Source organism: Salmo salar, chromosome ssa16, assembly GCF_905237065.1.
Source record: "Salmo salar chromosome ssa16, Ssal_v3.1, whole genome shotgun sequence".
Lineage (NCBI taxonomy): Eukaryota > Metazoa > Chordata > Actinopteri > Salmoniformes > Salmonidae > Salmo > Salmo salar.
In genome coordinates, this window is record NC_059457.1 from 65662957 (window position 1) to 65680060 (window position 17104).

At 47.6% G+C, this 17104-nt stretch overlaps 1 protein-coding gene across 1 annotated transcript in view; it reads left to right on the forward strand.

The window, feature by feature from the left end:
• ahr1 (aryl hydrocarbon receptor 1 alpha) overlaps positions 1–17104 on the forward strand; it is a gene marked incomplete at its 5' end in the record, with an annotated part of 94160 nt that overhangs the window by 46452 nt on the left and 30604 nt on the right. Inside the window, 3 exon segments of the mRNA NM_001123686.1 lie at positions 3796–3885; positions 5951–6074; positions 8477–8610. Coding sequence (NP_001117158.1) covers positions 3796–3885; positions 5951–6074; positions 8477–8610 — 348 coding nt within the window.

Here is a 17104-nt window from a genome sequence, read left to right on the forward strand (position 1 = left end):
CCCTGCCATACTGTTCCAGTGTTTGCCCTGCCATACTGTTCCAGTGTTTGCCCTGCCATACTGTTCCAGTGTTTGCCCTGCCATACTGTTCCAGTGTTTGGCCTGCCATACTGTTCCAGTGTTTGCCCTGCCATACTGTTCCAGTGTTTGGCCTGCCATACTGTTCCAGTGTTTGCCCTGCCATACTGTTCCAGTGTTTGGCCTGCCATACTGTTCCAGTGTTTGCCCTGCCATACTGTTCCAGTGTTTGGCCTGCTATACTGTTCCAGTGTTTGGCCTGCCATACTGTTCCCATACTGTTCCAGTGTTTGGCCTGCCATACTGTTCCAGTGTTTGCCCTGCCATACTGTTCCAGTGTTTGGCCTGTCATACTGTTCCAGTGTTTGGCCTGCCATACTGTTCCAGTGTTTGCCCTGCCATACTGTTCCAGTGTTTGCCCTGCCATACTGTGCCAGTGTTTGCCCAGCCATACTGTGCCGGTGTTTGGCCTGCCAGTCTTCTGTGCCAGTGTTTGCCCAGCCAGCCTGTGCCGGTGTTTGGCCTGCTATACTGTTCCAGTGTTTGGCCTGCCAGTCCGTGCCAGTGTTTGGCCTGCCAGTCCGTGCCAGTGTTTGGCCTGCCAGTCCGTGCCAGTGTTTGGCCTGCCAGTCCGTGCCAGTGTTTGGCCTGCCATACTGTTCCAGTGTTTGGCCTGCCAGTCCGTGCCAGTGTTTGCCCTGCCATACTGTTCCAGTGTTTGGCCTGCCATACTGTTCCAGTGTTTGGCCTGCCATACTGTTCCAGTGTTTGCCCTGCCATACTGTTCCAGTGTTTGCCCTGCCATACTGTTCCAGTGTTTGCCCTGCCATACTGTGCCAGTGTTTGCCCTGCCATACTGTGCCAGTGTTTGCCCTGCCATACTGTGCCGGTGTTTGCCCAGCCATACTGTGCCGGTGTTTGGCCTGCCAGTCTTCTGTGCCAGTGTTTGCCCAGCCAGCCTGTGCCGGTGTTTGGCCTGCTATACTGTTCCAGTGTTTGGCCTGCCAGTCTTCTGTGCCAGTGTTTGGCCTGCCAGTCCGTGCCAGTGTTTGGCCTGCCAGTCCGTGCCAGTGTTTGGCCTGCCAGTCCGTGCCAGTGTTTGGCCTGCCATACTGTTCCAGTGTTTGGCCTGCCATACTGTTCCAGTGTTTGGCCTGCCAGTCCGTGCCAGTGTTTGGCCTGCCATACTGTTCCAGTGTTTGGCCTGCCAGTCTGTTCCAGTGTTTGGCCTGCCAGTCTGTGCCAGTGTTTGGCCTGCCATACTGTTCCAGTGTTTGCCCTGTCAGTCCGTGCCAGTGTTTGGCCTGCCATACTGTTCCAGTGTTTGGCCTGCCATACTGTTCCAGTGTTTGGCCTGCCAGTCCGTTCCAGTGTTTGCCCTGCCAGTCCGTTCCAGTGTTTGGCCTGCCATACTGTTCCAGTGTTTGGCCTGCCAGCCTGTTCCAGTGTTTGGCCTGCCAGTCTGTGCCAGTGTTTGGCCTGCCAGTCTGTGCCAGTGTTTGCTGTCACTCTGTCAGGGGGCATACATCCAGACCAGATAGCATACAGGCTGGGAAAACAAACAACTAGCTGTGTCATGTTGCAGACTGGAACAGGCTTGTTCTCTCCCTCTCTGATCTTTCAACCAGCCTCTTTCCCTCTATCCATTCCCCGTTCTCTTGTCCTGTTTTTTTTCTCTCAATCTCTCACTCCGTCTCTCTCTTTGTCGTATCCCTCTCTCTTTCAATCTCCCTCCATCCTTCCTCTCTCGTGATCTTTTCTCTCTCTCCATTCTCAGTGCGCCTCTCACATCCCCTTGCCACTCTGTGTTTTGTTCTGTCTGCCAACGGACGCTATAACTACAGCAGGCAGCGTTCTTTCATCCTGGACAAGTGCATGATGTCCACAGCTCCATGAAATATGAAAAATACATTTTTGATCAAGATTTTTGGTGACTGCCCAAGTCCCCCCCCCTCCTCCCCCCAGGGAGGGGGCTGTGTGTTCTTGAGCTAGACAGATGAATCTAAATATTTATACAGAGAGCCTGAACACCGCTCTGCTTTCTGAGTGTTTGTGTACGGTGTGGGGGCGTCAGGCCACAGAGATAGAACTAGAAAGTGGAGGATGGGGCTGCTGAGGAGAGACGGAAGGACTTACAGATGGCCTGGGGCGACAGTGGTGGTGGGAGCTTTCTGGGTATTTTTTGAGAGAGCGTAGGCCTGCATAATAAAGAAGAAACTGTATGTGTGTAGCTGATGTATAGGAGTCAGACGCAGGACAGCAGATAAGAGTAAATAACCGTATTTTACTCAACATATAATAAATGCAATACAAAAACAGAGCCCACAATAACGGACCTACCTTCATAGAAACAATCACTCACAAACAAACATGGGGGAACAGAGGGTTAAATAATGAACAGGTAATTGGGGGATTAAAACCAGGTGTGTAAGACAAAGACAAAACAAATGGAAAATGAAAAGTGGACCGGCGATGGCTAGAAGGCCGGTGACGTCGACCGCCGAACGCCGCCCGAACAAGGAGAGGGACCGACTTCGGCGGAAGTCGTGACACTGTATGAGCCGGCAGCTGCGAGGCTCCTCAGGATCCCATGGATGTCAGGGTTTCAGACCGGTCTAGGAGCCTTCAGGTTTAAAGACAGAAATAAAGGCAGGCCAGGACAAGCAGTTTGTGGCCCTTGAGTTCATTATAGCTTACCCAGACAAAAGCTAAGTAGTACGCTACACAGCGCTAACTGGGGGAATAGGATATTGGGTCTGCCAGGTACAATTTTAGTCATATAGCTATTTACTTGCAAAAGGGATGGGTTCATCCAACCTGATATTATCTGGGTTATGTTTCTCTGGGTGCCATCCGTGGAAAAAGGAAGATAATGACCGTGTATGGTAGGCTATGAGGCTATAGTTTCCATCCACTGTAGATTGTGTAATGGGGTTCTCGTTGCTGACATGTTGGTAATGAATATGATGGGGTATTCGAGGATGTGAGTGTCAGGACAGCTGCCCTGTAGTGCCATCGGTTGGTTTAAGGAACGTGTACCCACGCACGCATACACACCTAGAGCGAACAGAGCGACGGAACGACTCCTTTGCCCCTGAGCATTGTGGGGGAGATGGAATAGCAAAGTGTGAGACAGTCTGTGTGGTTCTGTGACCTACACCCTCGCCTCCTCCCTTTCTCTCTCTCACCTCCTCCCCCTCTTCCTCCCCTCCTCCCCATCTCCAGCCTGTCTTTGTGTTCATGTGACACGTCCTCAGTGTGGGGCCTCGTGCCTCTCCTCTCCTCCTCTCCTCTCCTCCACTGCTCCTCTCCTCCCCCTCTCCTCCACAGCCTGAAGTGGTATCATGCCCCCGTTTGCAGTTTCTCTTTTTGTTGCCCTCTGTTTCCCCCCTCTGTTTCCCACCTTCCGTTTCCCCCTCTCTCAGTTGTGTCTGTCAGAATAGACCAGGTTTGATAGGACCTCCTGTCCTCAGGAATCTGTCTGTCTGTCTGCATGCTGTAGTCTGTCCTGCTGTTTTATACATGCTTGGTGTTGGCAGTCAAATACAAAACACACCAAATGGCACAAATGTATCACTATAATATGAGTTGTCAGTGTCTTCTCGTGATGGATACCAAACACAATCATTCAAAAGCTGTTATTCATTTGCGTCAATCTCCTCTATATCCTCTTTGTCCAGCCAAAATAATTGCACTCATTAAACGTCTTTGATAACAGTACGCAGTGAGGGACATTCCCTAACTTCCTGTCTGTCGTGACTTGTTCTCCCTCCTCAGGCCCTTAATGGTTTTGTCCTGGTCATCACTGCAGAGGGGATCATATTCTACTCCTCTCACACCATTCAGGATTACCTGGGATTCCACCAAGTAAGTCTCTGCTGCTGATCACAGGGCTCGTAGCCACTCAAACCCACTGGCACACGCACCACACACGCCATACATCATACACACACACACTCTGCTGCTCAAACGAGCGTGCACGCACGCACACACGCACACACACACACACACACACACACACACACACACACACACACACACACACACACACACACACACACACACACACACACACACACACACAGCAGAGAGAGGAGGATTGGGCCTGCCTACAGAGCCACAGCATGCCACAGAGGGAGTCTGGAAGACTTTGCATGACTCTGCCCTCATTCTATTTACTATGGAACGACCCAGGGAGTGCTGGGACACAGACCCCAAACTATAGTTCTACAGGTTTTTGTGCCAAACCAAATCTAGCGCACCTGATTCTAATAATTAGCTGTTTGATAAGCTGAATTAGGTTAGTTACGACTGGGGTGGGAGTGAAAACCTACAGGAGGGTAGCTCTCCAGGAACAGGGTTGGGAGAGCCCTGTAATACACTCTACTGCATCCTGCCCCTTCTTTGACCCAACAGTTACAGCCAGAATGAGGGTGAAAATAAATATGCTACTGTACAGTTCCAAACTTCACCCAACGCCACCTTGTGTCCTTTCCTGCCCTTTTGCCTCATCTCCGGCCCCCTCCATTCCCTAGTCTCGCCCTCAATGCCCTCTGGTACCCAGCCGTGCTAAGCGCTTTAGCTTGCTTGAGTCAGGATTTCCACTGGATAAGAGTTTGATAACCCCGTCCAGAGGTCAAACGCAGGTTAATCAGTTAATAAGAGCTGATCTATAGCATATTTAATCACAGCCCTCTATAAGCATGCATACTGTCTGTCCTATGTTTGTTTAATTGATTTAACCCCCAGCAGCTGATTAACCACTCTAATAGCCTTATTTATTCAGGTTGGATCAGTTTTTGATAACATCCATGCTTGCGTACACAGTTGGGTTAAGCTGTATTAGCAATTAATAACACCCCCTAAAGCGCTCCTCTCTCTCTCTCTCTCTCTCTCTCTCTCTCTCTCTCTCTCTCTCTCTCTTTCCTTCTCCCTTTCCCTCCCTCTTTCTCTTTTTCCTTCTCTCTCCTTCTCTCCTTCTCTCTCTCTCCACCTTTCCTTCTCTCTTTCCTTCTCTCTCGCCTTCTCTCTTTCTCCCTTTCCTTCTCTCTCTCTCTCGCTCCCTCTTTTTCTCTTTCCTTCCCTCTCTCTTTGCTTCTCTCTCGCTCTTTCCTTCTCTCTCTTTCATTCTCTCTCTCTTTCCTTCTCTCTCTCTCCCTCTAGCTCTCGCTTTCTTTCTCTCTGTTCATCAGTGGAGGCTGCTGGGGGGGAGGACGGCTCATAATAATGGCTGGAAAGAAGCGAATGGAATGGCATCAAATGTATTTGATACCATTCCCTTAATTCCGCTCCAGCCATTACCACGAGCCCGTCCTCCCCAGTTATGGTGCCACCAACCTCCTGTGGTGTTCATACTGCTGTAACTGCAAGCTGCTGTAGAATAAATGTTCCCACAGTGTGAACCACACCTCTCAGGCCTTGTTTCATTTCAACAACCATCACTTCACATCTACAGCGCTAACTGAAATCCTTTTGGATGTGGCTGCCTGTTGTGGAGCTGTGTGTATGGTAATGAGAAGTAGCACTGAGATGCTAGTGTGACACGGAACCTCAGGCTGTGCTGTGTCCATGTCACCACTCTCTGTGTCCATGTCACCAACTCTCTGAGGTGGTCCAGCTCATGCCCTAACCTTCCTCCTCACTGCAAGCCCACAAAACAAGGGGTCGTGTGTGTGTGTGTGTGTGTGTGTGTGTGTGTGTGTGTGTGTGTGTGTGTGTGTGTGTGTGTGTGTGTGTGTGTGTGTGTGTGTGTGTGTGTGTGTGTGTGTGTGTGTGTGTGTGTGTGCGCGCGCGCGCGCATCTTACTGATTCTACAGGAGTGAATTCAGTTGTGTCTAGATCATTTTTCAGTAAGTCAGACAATAGTTCCCAGTTCTATGTGCTGGTGCGCGTGACCGTTCTAAAGACCTCTCTCTTTCTCCCCTTATTCCAGACGGATGTGATGCACCAGAGTGTGTTTGATCTGATCCACACTGAGGACCAGCAGGAGTTTAGGAGGAACCTCCACTGGGCTCTCAACCCCCCGGTCGTGCCCCAGCAGGTGGAGTCACCCCCAGGTCAGTCTTACACTGTGTCTCACTGTCTATCCCGGGCCGACCCATTTTCACAAATCTGTCCAAAGCCACTGTGAGCCTTTCACATTACTAAACTCAGCAAAAAAAGAAACGTCCTCTCACTGTCAACTGCTTTTATTTTCAGTAAACTTAACATGTGTAAATATTTGTATGAACATAACAAGATTCAACAACTGAGACATAAACTGAACAAGTTCCACAGACATGTGACTAACAGAAATTGAATAACGTGTCCCTGAACAAAGGGGAGGTCAAAATCAAAAGTAACAGTCAGTATCTGGTGTGGCCACCAGCTGCATTAGGTACTGCAGTGCAACTCCTCCTCATGGACTGCACCAGATTTTCCAGTTCTTGCTGTGAGACGTTACCCCAGTCTTCCACCAAGGCACCTGCAAGTTCCTGGACATTTCTGGGGGGAATGGCCCTAGCCCTCACCCTCCGATCCAACAAGTCCCAGACGTGCTTAATGGGATTGAGATACGGGCTCTTCGCTGGCCATGGCAGAACACTGACATTCCTGTCTTGAAGAAAATCACGCACAGAACGAGCAGTATGGCTGGTGGCATGTCATGCTGGAGGGTCATGTCAGGATGAGCCTGCAGGAAGGGTACCACATGAGGGAGGAGGATGTCTTCCCTGTAACGCACAGCGTTGAGATTGCCTGCAATGACAACAAGCTCAGTCCAATGATGCTGTGACACACCGCCCCAGACCATAACGGACCCTCCACCTCCAAATCAATCCCGCTCCAGAGTACAGGCCTCAGTGTAACGCTCATTACTTCGACGATAAACTCCAATCCGACCATCACCTCTGGTGAGACAAAACCGCAACTCGTCAGTGAAGAACACTTTTTGCCAGTCCTGTCTGGTCCAACGACAGTGGGTTTGTGCCCATAGGCGGCGCTGTTTCCGGTGATGTCTGGTGAGGACCTGCCTTACAACAGGCCTACAAGCCCTCAGTCCAGCCTCTCTCAGCCTATTGGGAACAGTCTGAGCACTGATGGAGGGATTGTGCGTTCCTGGTGTAACTCGGGCAGTTGTTGTTGCCATCCTGTACCTGTCCCGCAGGTGTGATGTTTGGATGTACCGATCCTGTACAGGTGTTGTTACACGTGGTCTGCCACTGCGAGGACGATCAGCTGTCCGTCCTGTCTTCCTGTAGCGCTGTCTTACAGTACGGACATTGCAATTTATTGCCCTGGCCACATCTGCAGTCCTCATGCCTCCTTGCAGCATTCCTAAGGCACGTTCACGTTGATGAGCAGGGACCCTGGGCATCTTTCTTTTGGTGTTTTTCAGAGTCAGTAGAAAGGCCTCTTGAGTGTCCTAAGTTTTCATAACTGTGACCTTAATTGCCTACCGTCTGTAAGCTGTTAGTGTCTTAATGACCGTTCCGCAGGTGCATGTTCATTAATTGTTTGTGGTTCATTGAACAAGCATGGGAAACAGTGTTTAAACCCTTTACAATGAAGATCTGTGAAGTTATTTGGATTTTTACGAATTATCTTTGAAAGACAGGGTCCTGAAAAAGGGGCGTTTCTTTTTTTGCTGAGTTTAGCTAGCGATGTATGTTTGATTCTTTGTTGCAAATGTACAGATGGCATACGTACAGTATATATGCCATACTGAAATTGAACTTGTGGAAGGGGCTGAGATGAACTACAAGCAGAAAAAAACAAAAGATAAAAAGGAGATGCTTTGTTTCAGTATGGTAGTTAGTCGATGTGAAGTCGTTGTTTAACTTTAAAATGACACATACAGTGATACTCCCCCTACATACACCACTGGTTGACGTTCACTACTAGCAGAAAAAAAACATGAAAACATGATCAAACGAAGAACTGCAATGAGTCAGCCTGAAGTCACTCAGACCCAATGGGTTAACTTTTCCCTAAAAACAGCTGACCCCAATTTCACCCAGCTGAGCTCTGTACAGAGAGGGAAGGAGATGAGAGGGGGAGAGAAAGAGCATGGAGAGAGAGAGAGAGAGAGAGAGGAGGAGAGAGAGTAGAGAAGATGGAGAGAAGGAGGTGACCTTTATCAGGCACTCCATGACTTGCAGGGTAAATGTTAGAACACACACGGCCGTCTGTTTTAATTAGGCAGGGTTTAGAGCTAGCTACCGTAGCGTTACCGTGGTACTTTAGAACAGGGACGGAATGGAGAAGAGGGAGGACTGGACAGACTGGAGCTACACACCCACACACACACAAGTGCACGCACATGCACACACACATGCACATACACACACTCACCAAACATAATGTAGGAGCATCTGGACCCTGTTCAACTCTGTTCAACAGACATATTAATAGACCACAAATGAAGTAGGCATTGAATATAGTAATTTGACTTGGTCCTTGACCTGTTTCTATTCCTCAGATGGAAAGCCAGTCCCCAGCTCATCCCTGGTGACCTATAACCCCGATCAGCTGCCTCCGGAGAACTCCTCCTTCCTGGAGAGGAACTTCGTCTGTCGCTTCCGCTGTCTCCTCGACAACTCCTCTGGCTTCCTGGTTCGTAACCACTCATATTCCTCCTCTCTCAACCTCATATGCACAGGAGTACTGGAGACTGACATGTCTCCTTTTAGGAATATTATTCTTGCAATGATGTTTGAGCTCATGTTTGAGATTTGCCCTCCATTGAAGACAGCTATTGTTGGACATGTGATCTGTGTAAGCATGGATATAAGGGAGAAAAGTGTCTGTGCGTGCAAGCATCCTTACTTCCGTGTGTACTGCATTCTTGCTTGAGTGTGTACGTCTACAAGTGTGTGTGTGTCAGATCACACCTCGAGACATCAGCTTTATTAGAAGAGAGTGTTCCTGCCTACTTTGCCGCTGTGACTGTGTCCCATGACTGTACTGAGGGAGGCTGAGCCGTACAAGAACAAAAGCCTGGGAATACCCAGACACTTCTAGTCTGGCCCCTGGCGTGGGGTGTCCCGACTCCCGCCAGAGATCCTCAGAGGCAGGCGCTTTACCCCCCACCCCCCCCCCCTTATCCCAGAGCTACCCTCCACTACTGACCCCTGAACTACTGAATCCCCCTATGCCCCCCCACCTATCCTCCCTCTGCAGAACTCTGAGCATTCTACTTTCCAGGGCTACCTCCCCCATTCAGACCCCTAACTCCCACTTCCTCTGCCCCCCCCATCACCCCTCTCCTCAGAAGCCCAGTGGTGTGAGACCAAAGGATGCTATTTTCTCCCAGCTAGAAAATACAGGGCTGCTGTTCACTTCTGACTCCTGCACCCCTACCTCCCCCTATCCTTCCTGGCCTTACCACCCCCTTTCTCCACTTCTCCATCAAAAGCCCAGCACTCTGAGGCCAAAGGAGACTATTTTCTCCCAGCTACAGTAGCTAGAGAGCCATAGAGAGCCTATTAGCCTGGTCAGCGTGGTGTCGTACCACTTCAGACCACGGCGGGATCAGAAGCCACTACCCACCCTCAGTAATCCGTCTTAAAGAACCACAGGGTCGTGGGGAAAAGGGCTTTAATCTGCCTTCTAGAAGAGGAGAGCACCCAGAGAGGAATTTGCTTAGTCAGAGTAGCTCGAGGACTCCCAAAGGGCTCAATCTTCTCCTCAGACTAAAGGGTTGTGCTGGATACCACAGGGACAGAGAGAGAGAGAGAGAGACAAGAGGACAGAGCCAGAGCACATTGACTGGGCTAGAACACAGTAACGTACAAGTAAATGTATTGCTGTAGGGGCCTACAGTATAGTCCGTGTGCAGTTAGTATAGCGTACTCAGAGAGCTGTGAGGGATATCAGCCTGTGCTTGCTGTTAAAGCTGGCATGCAGAGCTCATGGTGGTGGTGTGGGTGTGTCATAGTGGGCCCTCCTGCTTGGTGAGCAGAAAGGGGGAGACCCCCTTGCCCCCTCCTCTCCTGCGCTCTTCCTAGCCTCTCCGTCTCACCGGTACAGAACGTGACCATGCAGAGTAGCGGGGGGCTGGTGGTAGGGGAGGGGAGGAGAGGGGAGGGGGAAGGGAAGGGAAGGGAAGGGAAGAGGAGAGTAAGATCGGGGTACTTCCCAACTCTGTGGAGGTCATTTGCGTGAGGGGTAATCCCAGGGTCTGCCTCAGTCTAATTTCCATAGCATTGTTTTGGTAGTCCTATTGCTATTTGAGGGTAGATTCTTGACATCATTGCACCTTGCCTTATGCCCAGCAGGATCAATTAGATTTTTATTTTTTATTTTTTTTATTTCACCTTTATTTAACCAGGTAGGCTGGTTGAGAACAAGTTCTCATTTACAACTGCGACCTGGCCAAGCTAAAGCAAAGCAGTTCGACACATACAACAACACAGAGTTACACATGGAATAAACAAACATACAGTCAATAATACAGTAGAAAAAGTCTATATACATTGTGTGCAAATAAGGTAAGGGAGGTAAGGCAATAAATAGGCCATGGTGGTGATGTAATTACAATATAGCAATTTAACACTGGAGTGATAGATGTGCAGAAGATGAATGTGCAAGTAGAGATACTGGGGTGCAAAGGAGCAAGATAAATAAATAAATACAGTATGGGGATGACGTAGTTGGATGGGCTATTTACAGATGGGCTATGTAAAGGTGCCGTGATCTGTGAGCTGCTCTGACAGCTGGTGCTTAAAGTTAGTGAGGGAGATATGAGTCTCCAGCTTCAGTGATTTTTGCAGTTCGTTCCAGTCATTGGCAGCAGAGAACTGGAAGGAAAGGCGGCCAAAGGAGGAATTGGCTATGGGGGTGACCAGTGAAATATACCTGCTGGAGCACGTGCTACGGGTGGGTGCTGCTATGGTGACCAGTGAGCTGAGATAAGGCGGAGCTTTACCTAGCAAAGACTTGTAGATGACCTGGAGCCAGTGGGATGGTGACAAGTATGAAGCGAGGGCCAGCCAACGAGAGCGTACAGGTTGCAATGGTGGGTAGTATATGGGGCTTTGGTGACAAAACGGATGGCACTGTGATAGACTGCATCCAATTTGTTGAGTAGAGTGTTGGAGGCTATTTTGTAAATGACACCGCCGAAGTCGAGGATCGGTAGGATGGTCAGTTTTACGAGGGTATGTTTGGCAGCATGAGTGAAGGATGCTTTGTTGCGAAATAGGAAGCCGATTCTAGATTTCATTTTGGATTGGAGACGCTTAATGTGAGTCTGGAAGGAGAGTTTACAGTCTAACCAGACACCTAGATATTTGTAGTTGTCCACATATTCCAGACACCTAGGTATTTGTAGTTGTCCACAAGTCAGAACCGTCCAGAGTAGTGATGCTGGACGGGTGGGCAGGTGCGGGCAGCGATCGGTTGAAGAGCATGCATTTAGTTTTACTTGCATTCAAGAGCAGTTGGAGGCCACGGAAGGAGAGTTGTATGGCATTGAAGCTTGTCTGGAGGTTAGTTAGCACAGTGTCCAAAGAAGGGCCAGAAGTATACAGAATGGTGTCGTCTGTGTAGAGGTGTATCAGAGAATCACCAGCAGCAAGAGTGACTTCATTGATGTATACAGAGAAGAGAGTCGGCCCGAGAATTGAACCCTGTGGCACCCCCATAGAGACTGCCAGAGGTCCGGACAACAGGCCCTCCGATTTGACACGCTGAACTCTATCAGAGAAGTAGTTGGTGAACCAGGCGAGGCAGTCATTTGAGAAACCAAGGTTGTTGGGTCTGCCGATAAGAATGTGGTGATTGACAGAGTCAAAAGCTTTGGCCAGGTTGATGAATACGGCTGCACAGTATTGTCTCTTATCGATGGCGGTTATGATATCGTTTAGGACCTTGAGCGTGGCTGAGGTGCACCCATGACCAGCTCTGAAACCAGATTGCATAGCGGAGAAGGTACGGTGGGATTCGAAATGGTCGGTAATCTGTTGGTTAACTTGGTTTTCGAAGACCTTAGAAAGGCAGGGTAGGATAGATATAGGTCTGTAGCAGTTTGGGTCTAGAGTGTCTCCCCCTTTGAAGAGGGGGATGACCGCGGCAGCTTTCCAATCTTTGGGAATCTTAGACGATACGAAAGAGAGGTTGAACAGGCTAGTAACAGGGGGTGCAACAATTTCGGCAGATAACTTTAGAAAGAGAGGGTCCAGATTGTCTAGCCTGGCTGATTTGTATGGGTCCAGATTTTGCAGCTCTTTCAGAACATCAGCTATCTGGATTTGGGTGAAGGAGAAATGGGGGAGGCTTGGGTAAGTTGCTGTGGGGGGTGCAGGGCTGTTGACCGGGGTAGGAGTAGCCAGGTGGAAAGCATGGCCAGCCATAGAAAAATGCTTATTGAAATTCTCAGTTATAGTGGATTTATCGGTGGTGACAGTGTTTCCTAGCCTCAGTGCAGTGGGCAGCTGGGAGGAGGTGCTCTTGGGAGAAGAGGGCCATAAGACCCACCACACCATACTGACCTCGCATGAGAGGATACATGCCGAGAGGAGAGGAGGAGGAGAAGTAGGAAAAGGGAGAGCAGAGGAGGGGTGGAGAGAGTTAGGGAGAGGTTAGTTGAGAGGAGGAGAAGGGAGGACTAGGCCCAACTTAAACTCATCAATCAGAAGAAAGAAATGAATTCCACCATTTACCGCTCTCATAAACGTTGTGTACTATTTTTATCACATCTTTGAATTGTTGATGTAATGACTACAGAGGACTCAGAGCAGAGGACAAAGTATACAGTTACATTACAGTACTTTGGTGTGTTTTATCCCTTCCTTGCAATGTTCTCTAATCTTCAATGACTTCCGTCACCCCCTCAAGGCCCCCTCAGCCTTGTACAATGATGTGTCCCAAATGACACCCTATTCCCTATATTGTGCACAACGTTTGACCAGAGCCCTATAAACCCTTGTCAAAATCTGTGTGCTAAATTGGGAATAGGGTGCCATTTAGGACGCAGTCCAAGTCTCCTCTGGTGTCATTAATTCCATCCTAAACATCATGCTCCTATTATATGAGGGTTATTACATACAGCATGTTGTATTGTATCTGACTCTAGTAGAAGAATAATGAACAAGTTAATTGAATCATTTTGGTTTTCCTCATTTTGCTGAAGTACTGGGAACTCTTAATGACATTTTCCCTCGAGCTTTCAACTGTTACAGATAGTAAAAGAGATGCGTGTGCACTAATGTTGATGTTTCTTTTGTTCCATTCTTGTTTTTATATGGGAAAATATTCAACATGACATTGTTGATTATAATAATGCCTGTCGTCTAGATCCTTGCACGGTTTTTGTTGCTGTTAGAATCCATCAACCAGTAGGCCATGATATCTTAAGAGGCTACCGTTTGGCTCAGGAAAAAAGCTATTTCTTCCTGTGAGAATGTCTTGCTTCGACATTCACTCATGCGCAACGTTATCTGAATAAAGATTGCGCTGGAGACTGACTTTGAGCAGGAGACACAGCCCCATCAATATTCCAGTAGGAGATTCAAGCTGTCACACAAATCAAGCTCAAAGAATTATGCTTTTGCTGGTTTGACAGTTGCGTGTCCCAGTGAATTGACACACGTACAGTAGTTTCATTAGTTCATCCTGGTCGTCTGGGCTGCAGTCTCTCTTTGACACACTGTTAGCTGACCAGCGCGTGCAATATTTGTTTCTGGTTCCGTGATCATTTGTAACCTAGTAGTAGAAAGTCCAGACCTTCATTAAATAAACAAAAGGTATTTTTGTATTTTTTTTATTTCACCTTTATTTAACCAGGTAGGCAAGTTGAGAACAAGTTCTCATTTACAATTGCGACCTGGCCAAGATAAAGCAAAGCAGTTCGACACATACAACAACACAGAGTTACACATGGAGTAAAACAAACATACAGTCAATAATATAGTAGAAAAATAAGTCTATATACAATGTGAGCAAATGAGGTGAGATAAGGGAGGTAAAGGCAAAAAAAAGGCCATGGTGGCAAAGTAAATACAATATAGCAAGTAAAACACTGGAATGGTAGATTTATAGTTCAAGAAAGTGCAAAGTAGAAATAGAAATAATGGGGTGCAAAGGAGCAAAATATATTATTACAGTAGGGGAAGAGGTAGTTGTTTGGGCTAATTGTATGTTCCCCAACCAGAACCAAATCTTGCGTGCTGGCCATGTAAACGAGAGACTAGGTCATTTGTACTGCTGTAGTAGCGTTCTATTCAACTACAGCCCTTCATTACAATAACAGAAGGTCCAGTATGTTCCTAACCTGAAGGTCCAGTATGTTCCTAACCTGCAGCTTAAGCAGAAATCCACAGGACAGGCGTGAACTCAAAAATACCGTCCCAGTGCACCTAGCGCACCTCAACTCTTAGTATTTACCCAAAGCCAATTAGCTCTGATGTCCTGATGCTTTAACAGGGACAGAAGAAGAAGTTCCCTTTCATTAGCTCCATAACACTCATCACTGTCAGGAGAGGGACTGATGTGTTGCCGTGGAAACACGCAACGGCGAAGGAACAGAACATAACATGGCTCTCGAAGTATCTTCTCCGATCCATCCTGTCCTGTCCTGTCATGTCACACAAAGAGCTCAGAGCGAGCCTGACACTGACATGTCGTGCACGTCACATGTCGGTTACTTACTGTGAATGTAAATAAGTATTTCTGCCCCTCCAGCGAACCGTGCGACCTGCGTGCTCTGCTGTTCTGTGTTATTTCTCATCAAGGTGTACCACGCATCCACGTGATGGAGATAGATGGATGCTTCTACTGTAGTGTATGTGCGTGTGTGTTTAATGTAGTGCAACGTAATGTAGTTCTACACTGTCCCTCTGGGGCTCTGGCAGGCAGGGGAGGAGGAGGGTCTGAAAGTTTTATCAGTCCAAAAGCCACAAGCAAAGGGTTCCCTGGCTTTTCTAATTAGCAATTTGATGAGCAGGGTTATGGCCTGCTGGGTTATCGCTGGGGATGACAGGGAATCTTGGATGTTTACAGTGTGATCGAAGGGCCCCCAGGCCTCCAGCCAGCCTAGCGAGGGACAGAGAGACAGGCTCAAAGACAGGCTCAGCCGTTAAGACTGGTCTCTCTCTCTCTCCATCTTCCTCTCGCTCTCGCTCTCTCTTATCCTGTCTCTCTCTCTTGCGCGAAAACAAAACAGGCACTCTGAGTGGAGTAGGGAGAAGAGAGCACATGTGATATCATTTTCATTGTCACAGAGGCAGCAGAGGAATGTGTCATGCAGTTGAATGGGAGAGCGAAGGGAGAGTCCTAGTCTCTCTCTAGTCTAGACTGCTGCGGTTGGCTAAGGGAGATTGTTGGAAGCATTCACTCTCTCCTGACACTCCTCGGCTCTCATACAAATGAGTAAAAGCCCCACTGTAGTATACAAACAGATATATAGCAAACCTGACTGACACAGAGCTCTATTACATTTTTAAACGGTTCAGTTTTACAGGGGTATTGTTCATTCAACCTCTCACTGAAGGTGCAATGACTGTGAACCAAACGCTATTCCTCTGACCTGAGTGTGTGGTTTCTCTCTCTGTCCGATTTGAGTATAAAAAATCATTCCAACCTACTATTTTCAATTTTATTATTTGTGTTTTATCCATCGATAAAGAGAACATGCTTAGTGTTTGCCATGTGTATCCTGTGTTGGAGTTATAATAGTCATTTATATCTACAGTTGAAGTCGGAAGTTTACATACACCTTAGCCAAATACATTTAAACTCAGTTTTTCACAATTCCTGAAATTTAATCCTAGTAAAAATTCCCTCTCTTAGGTCAGTTAGGGTCACCACTTTATTTTAAGAATGTGAAATGTCAGAATAATAGTAGAGAGAATTATTTATTTCAGCTTGTATTTGTTTCATCACATTCCCAGTGGGTCAGAGGTTTACATACACTCAATTAGTATTTGGTAGCATTGCCTTTAAATTGTTTAACTTGGGTCAAACGTTTTGAGTAGCCTTCCACAAGCTTCCCACAATAAGTTGGGTGAATTTTGTCCCATTCCTCCTGACAAAGCTGGTATAACTGAGTCAGGTTTGTAGGCATCCTTGCTCGCACGCGCTTTTTCAGTTCTGACCATACATTTTCTATAAGATTGAGGTCAGGGCTTTGTGATGGCCACTCCAATACCTTGACTTTGTTGTCCTTAAGCCATTTTGCCACAACCTTGGAAGTATCCTTGGGGTCATTGTCCATTTGGAAGACCCATTTGCGACCAAGCTTTAACTTCTTGACTGATGTCTTGAGATGTTGCTTCAATATATCCACATAATTTTCCTGATTCATGATGCCATCTATTTTGTGAAGTGCACCAGTCCCTCCTGCAGCAAAGCACCCCCACAACATGATGCTGCCACCCCCGTGCTTCACGGTTGGGATGGTGTTCTTCGGCTTGCAAGTCTCCCCCTTTGTCCTCCAAACATAACGATGGGCATTATGGCCAAACAGATCTATTTTTGTTTCATCAGACCAGAGGACATTTCTCCAAAAAGTACAATCTTTGTCCCCATGTGCAGTTGCAAACTGTAGTCTAGCTTTTTATGGCAGTTTTGGAGCAGTGGCTTCTTCCTTGCTGAGCTGCCTTTCAGGTTATGTCGATATAGGACTCGTTTTACTGTAAATATATATATACTTTGTACCTGTTTCATCCAGCATCTTCACAAGGTCCTTTGCTGTTGTTTTGGGATTGATGTGCACTTCTCGCACCAAATTACGTTCCTTTCTAGGAGACAGAACACGTCTCCTTCCTGAGCGGTATGACGGCTGTGTAGTCCCATGGTGTTTATACTTGCGTACTGTTGTTTGTACAGATGAACGTGGTACCTTCAGGCGTTTGGAAATTGCTACCAAGGACTTGTGGAGGTCAACAATAAAATGTTACTCATGTCCAAGTTTGATATATGATATGGAGGTCTTGGCTGATTTCTTTTGATTTTCCCATGATGTCAAGCAAAGAGACACTGAGTTTGAAGGTAGGCCTTGAAATACATCCACAGGTACACCACCAATTGACTCAAATTATGTCAATTAGCCTATCAGAAGCTTCAACAGCCATGACAACATTTTCTGGAATTTTCCAAGCTGTTTAAA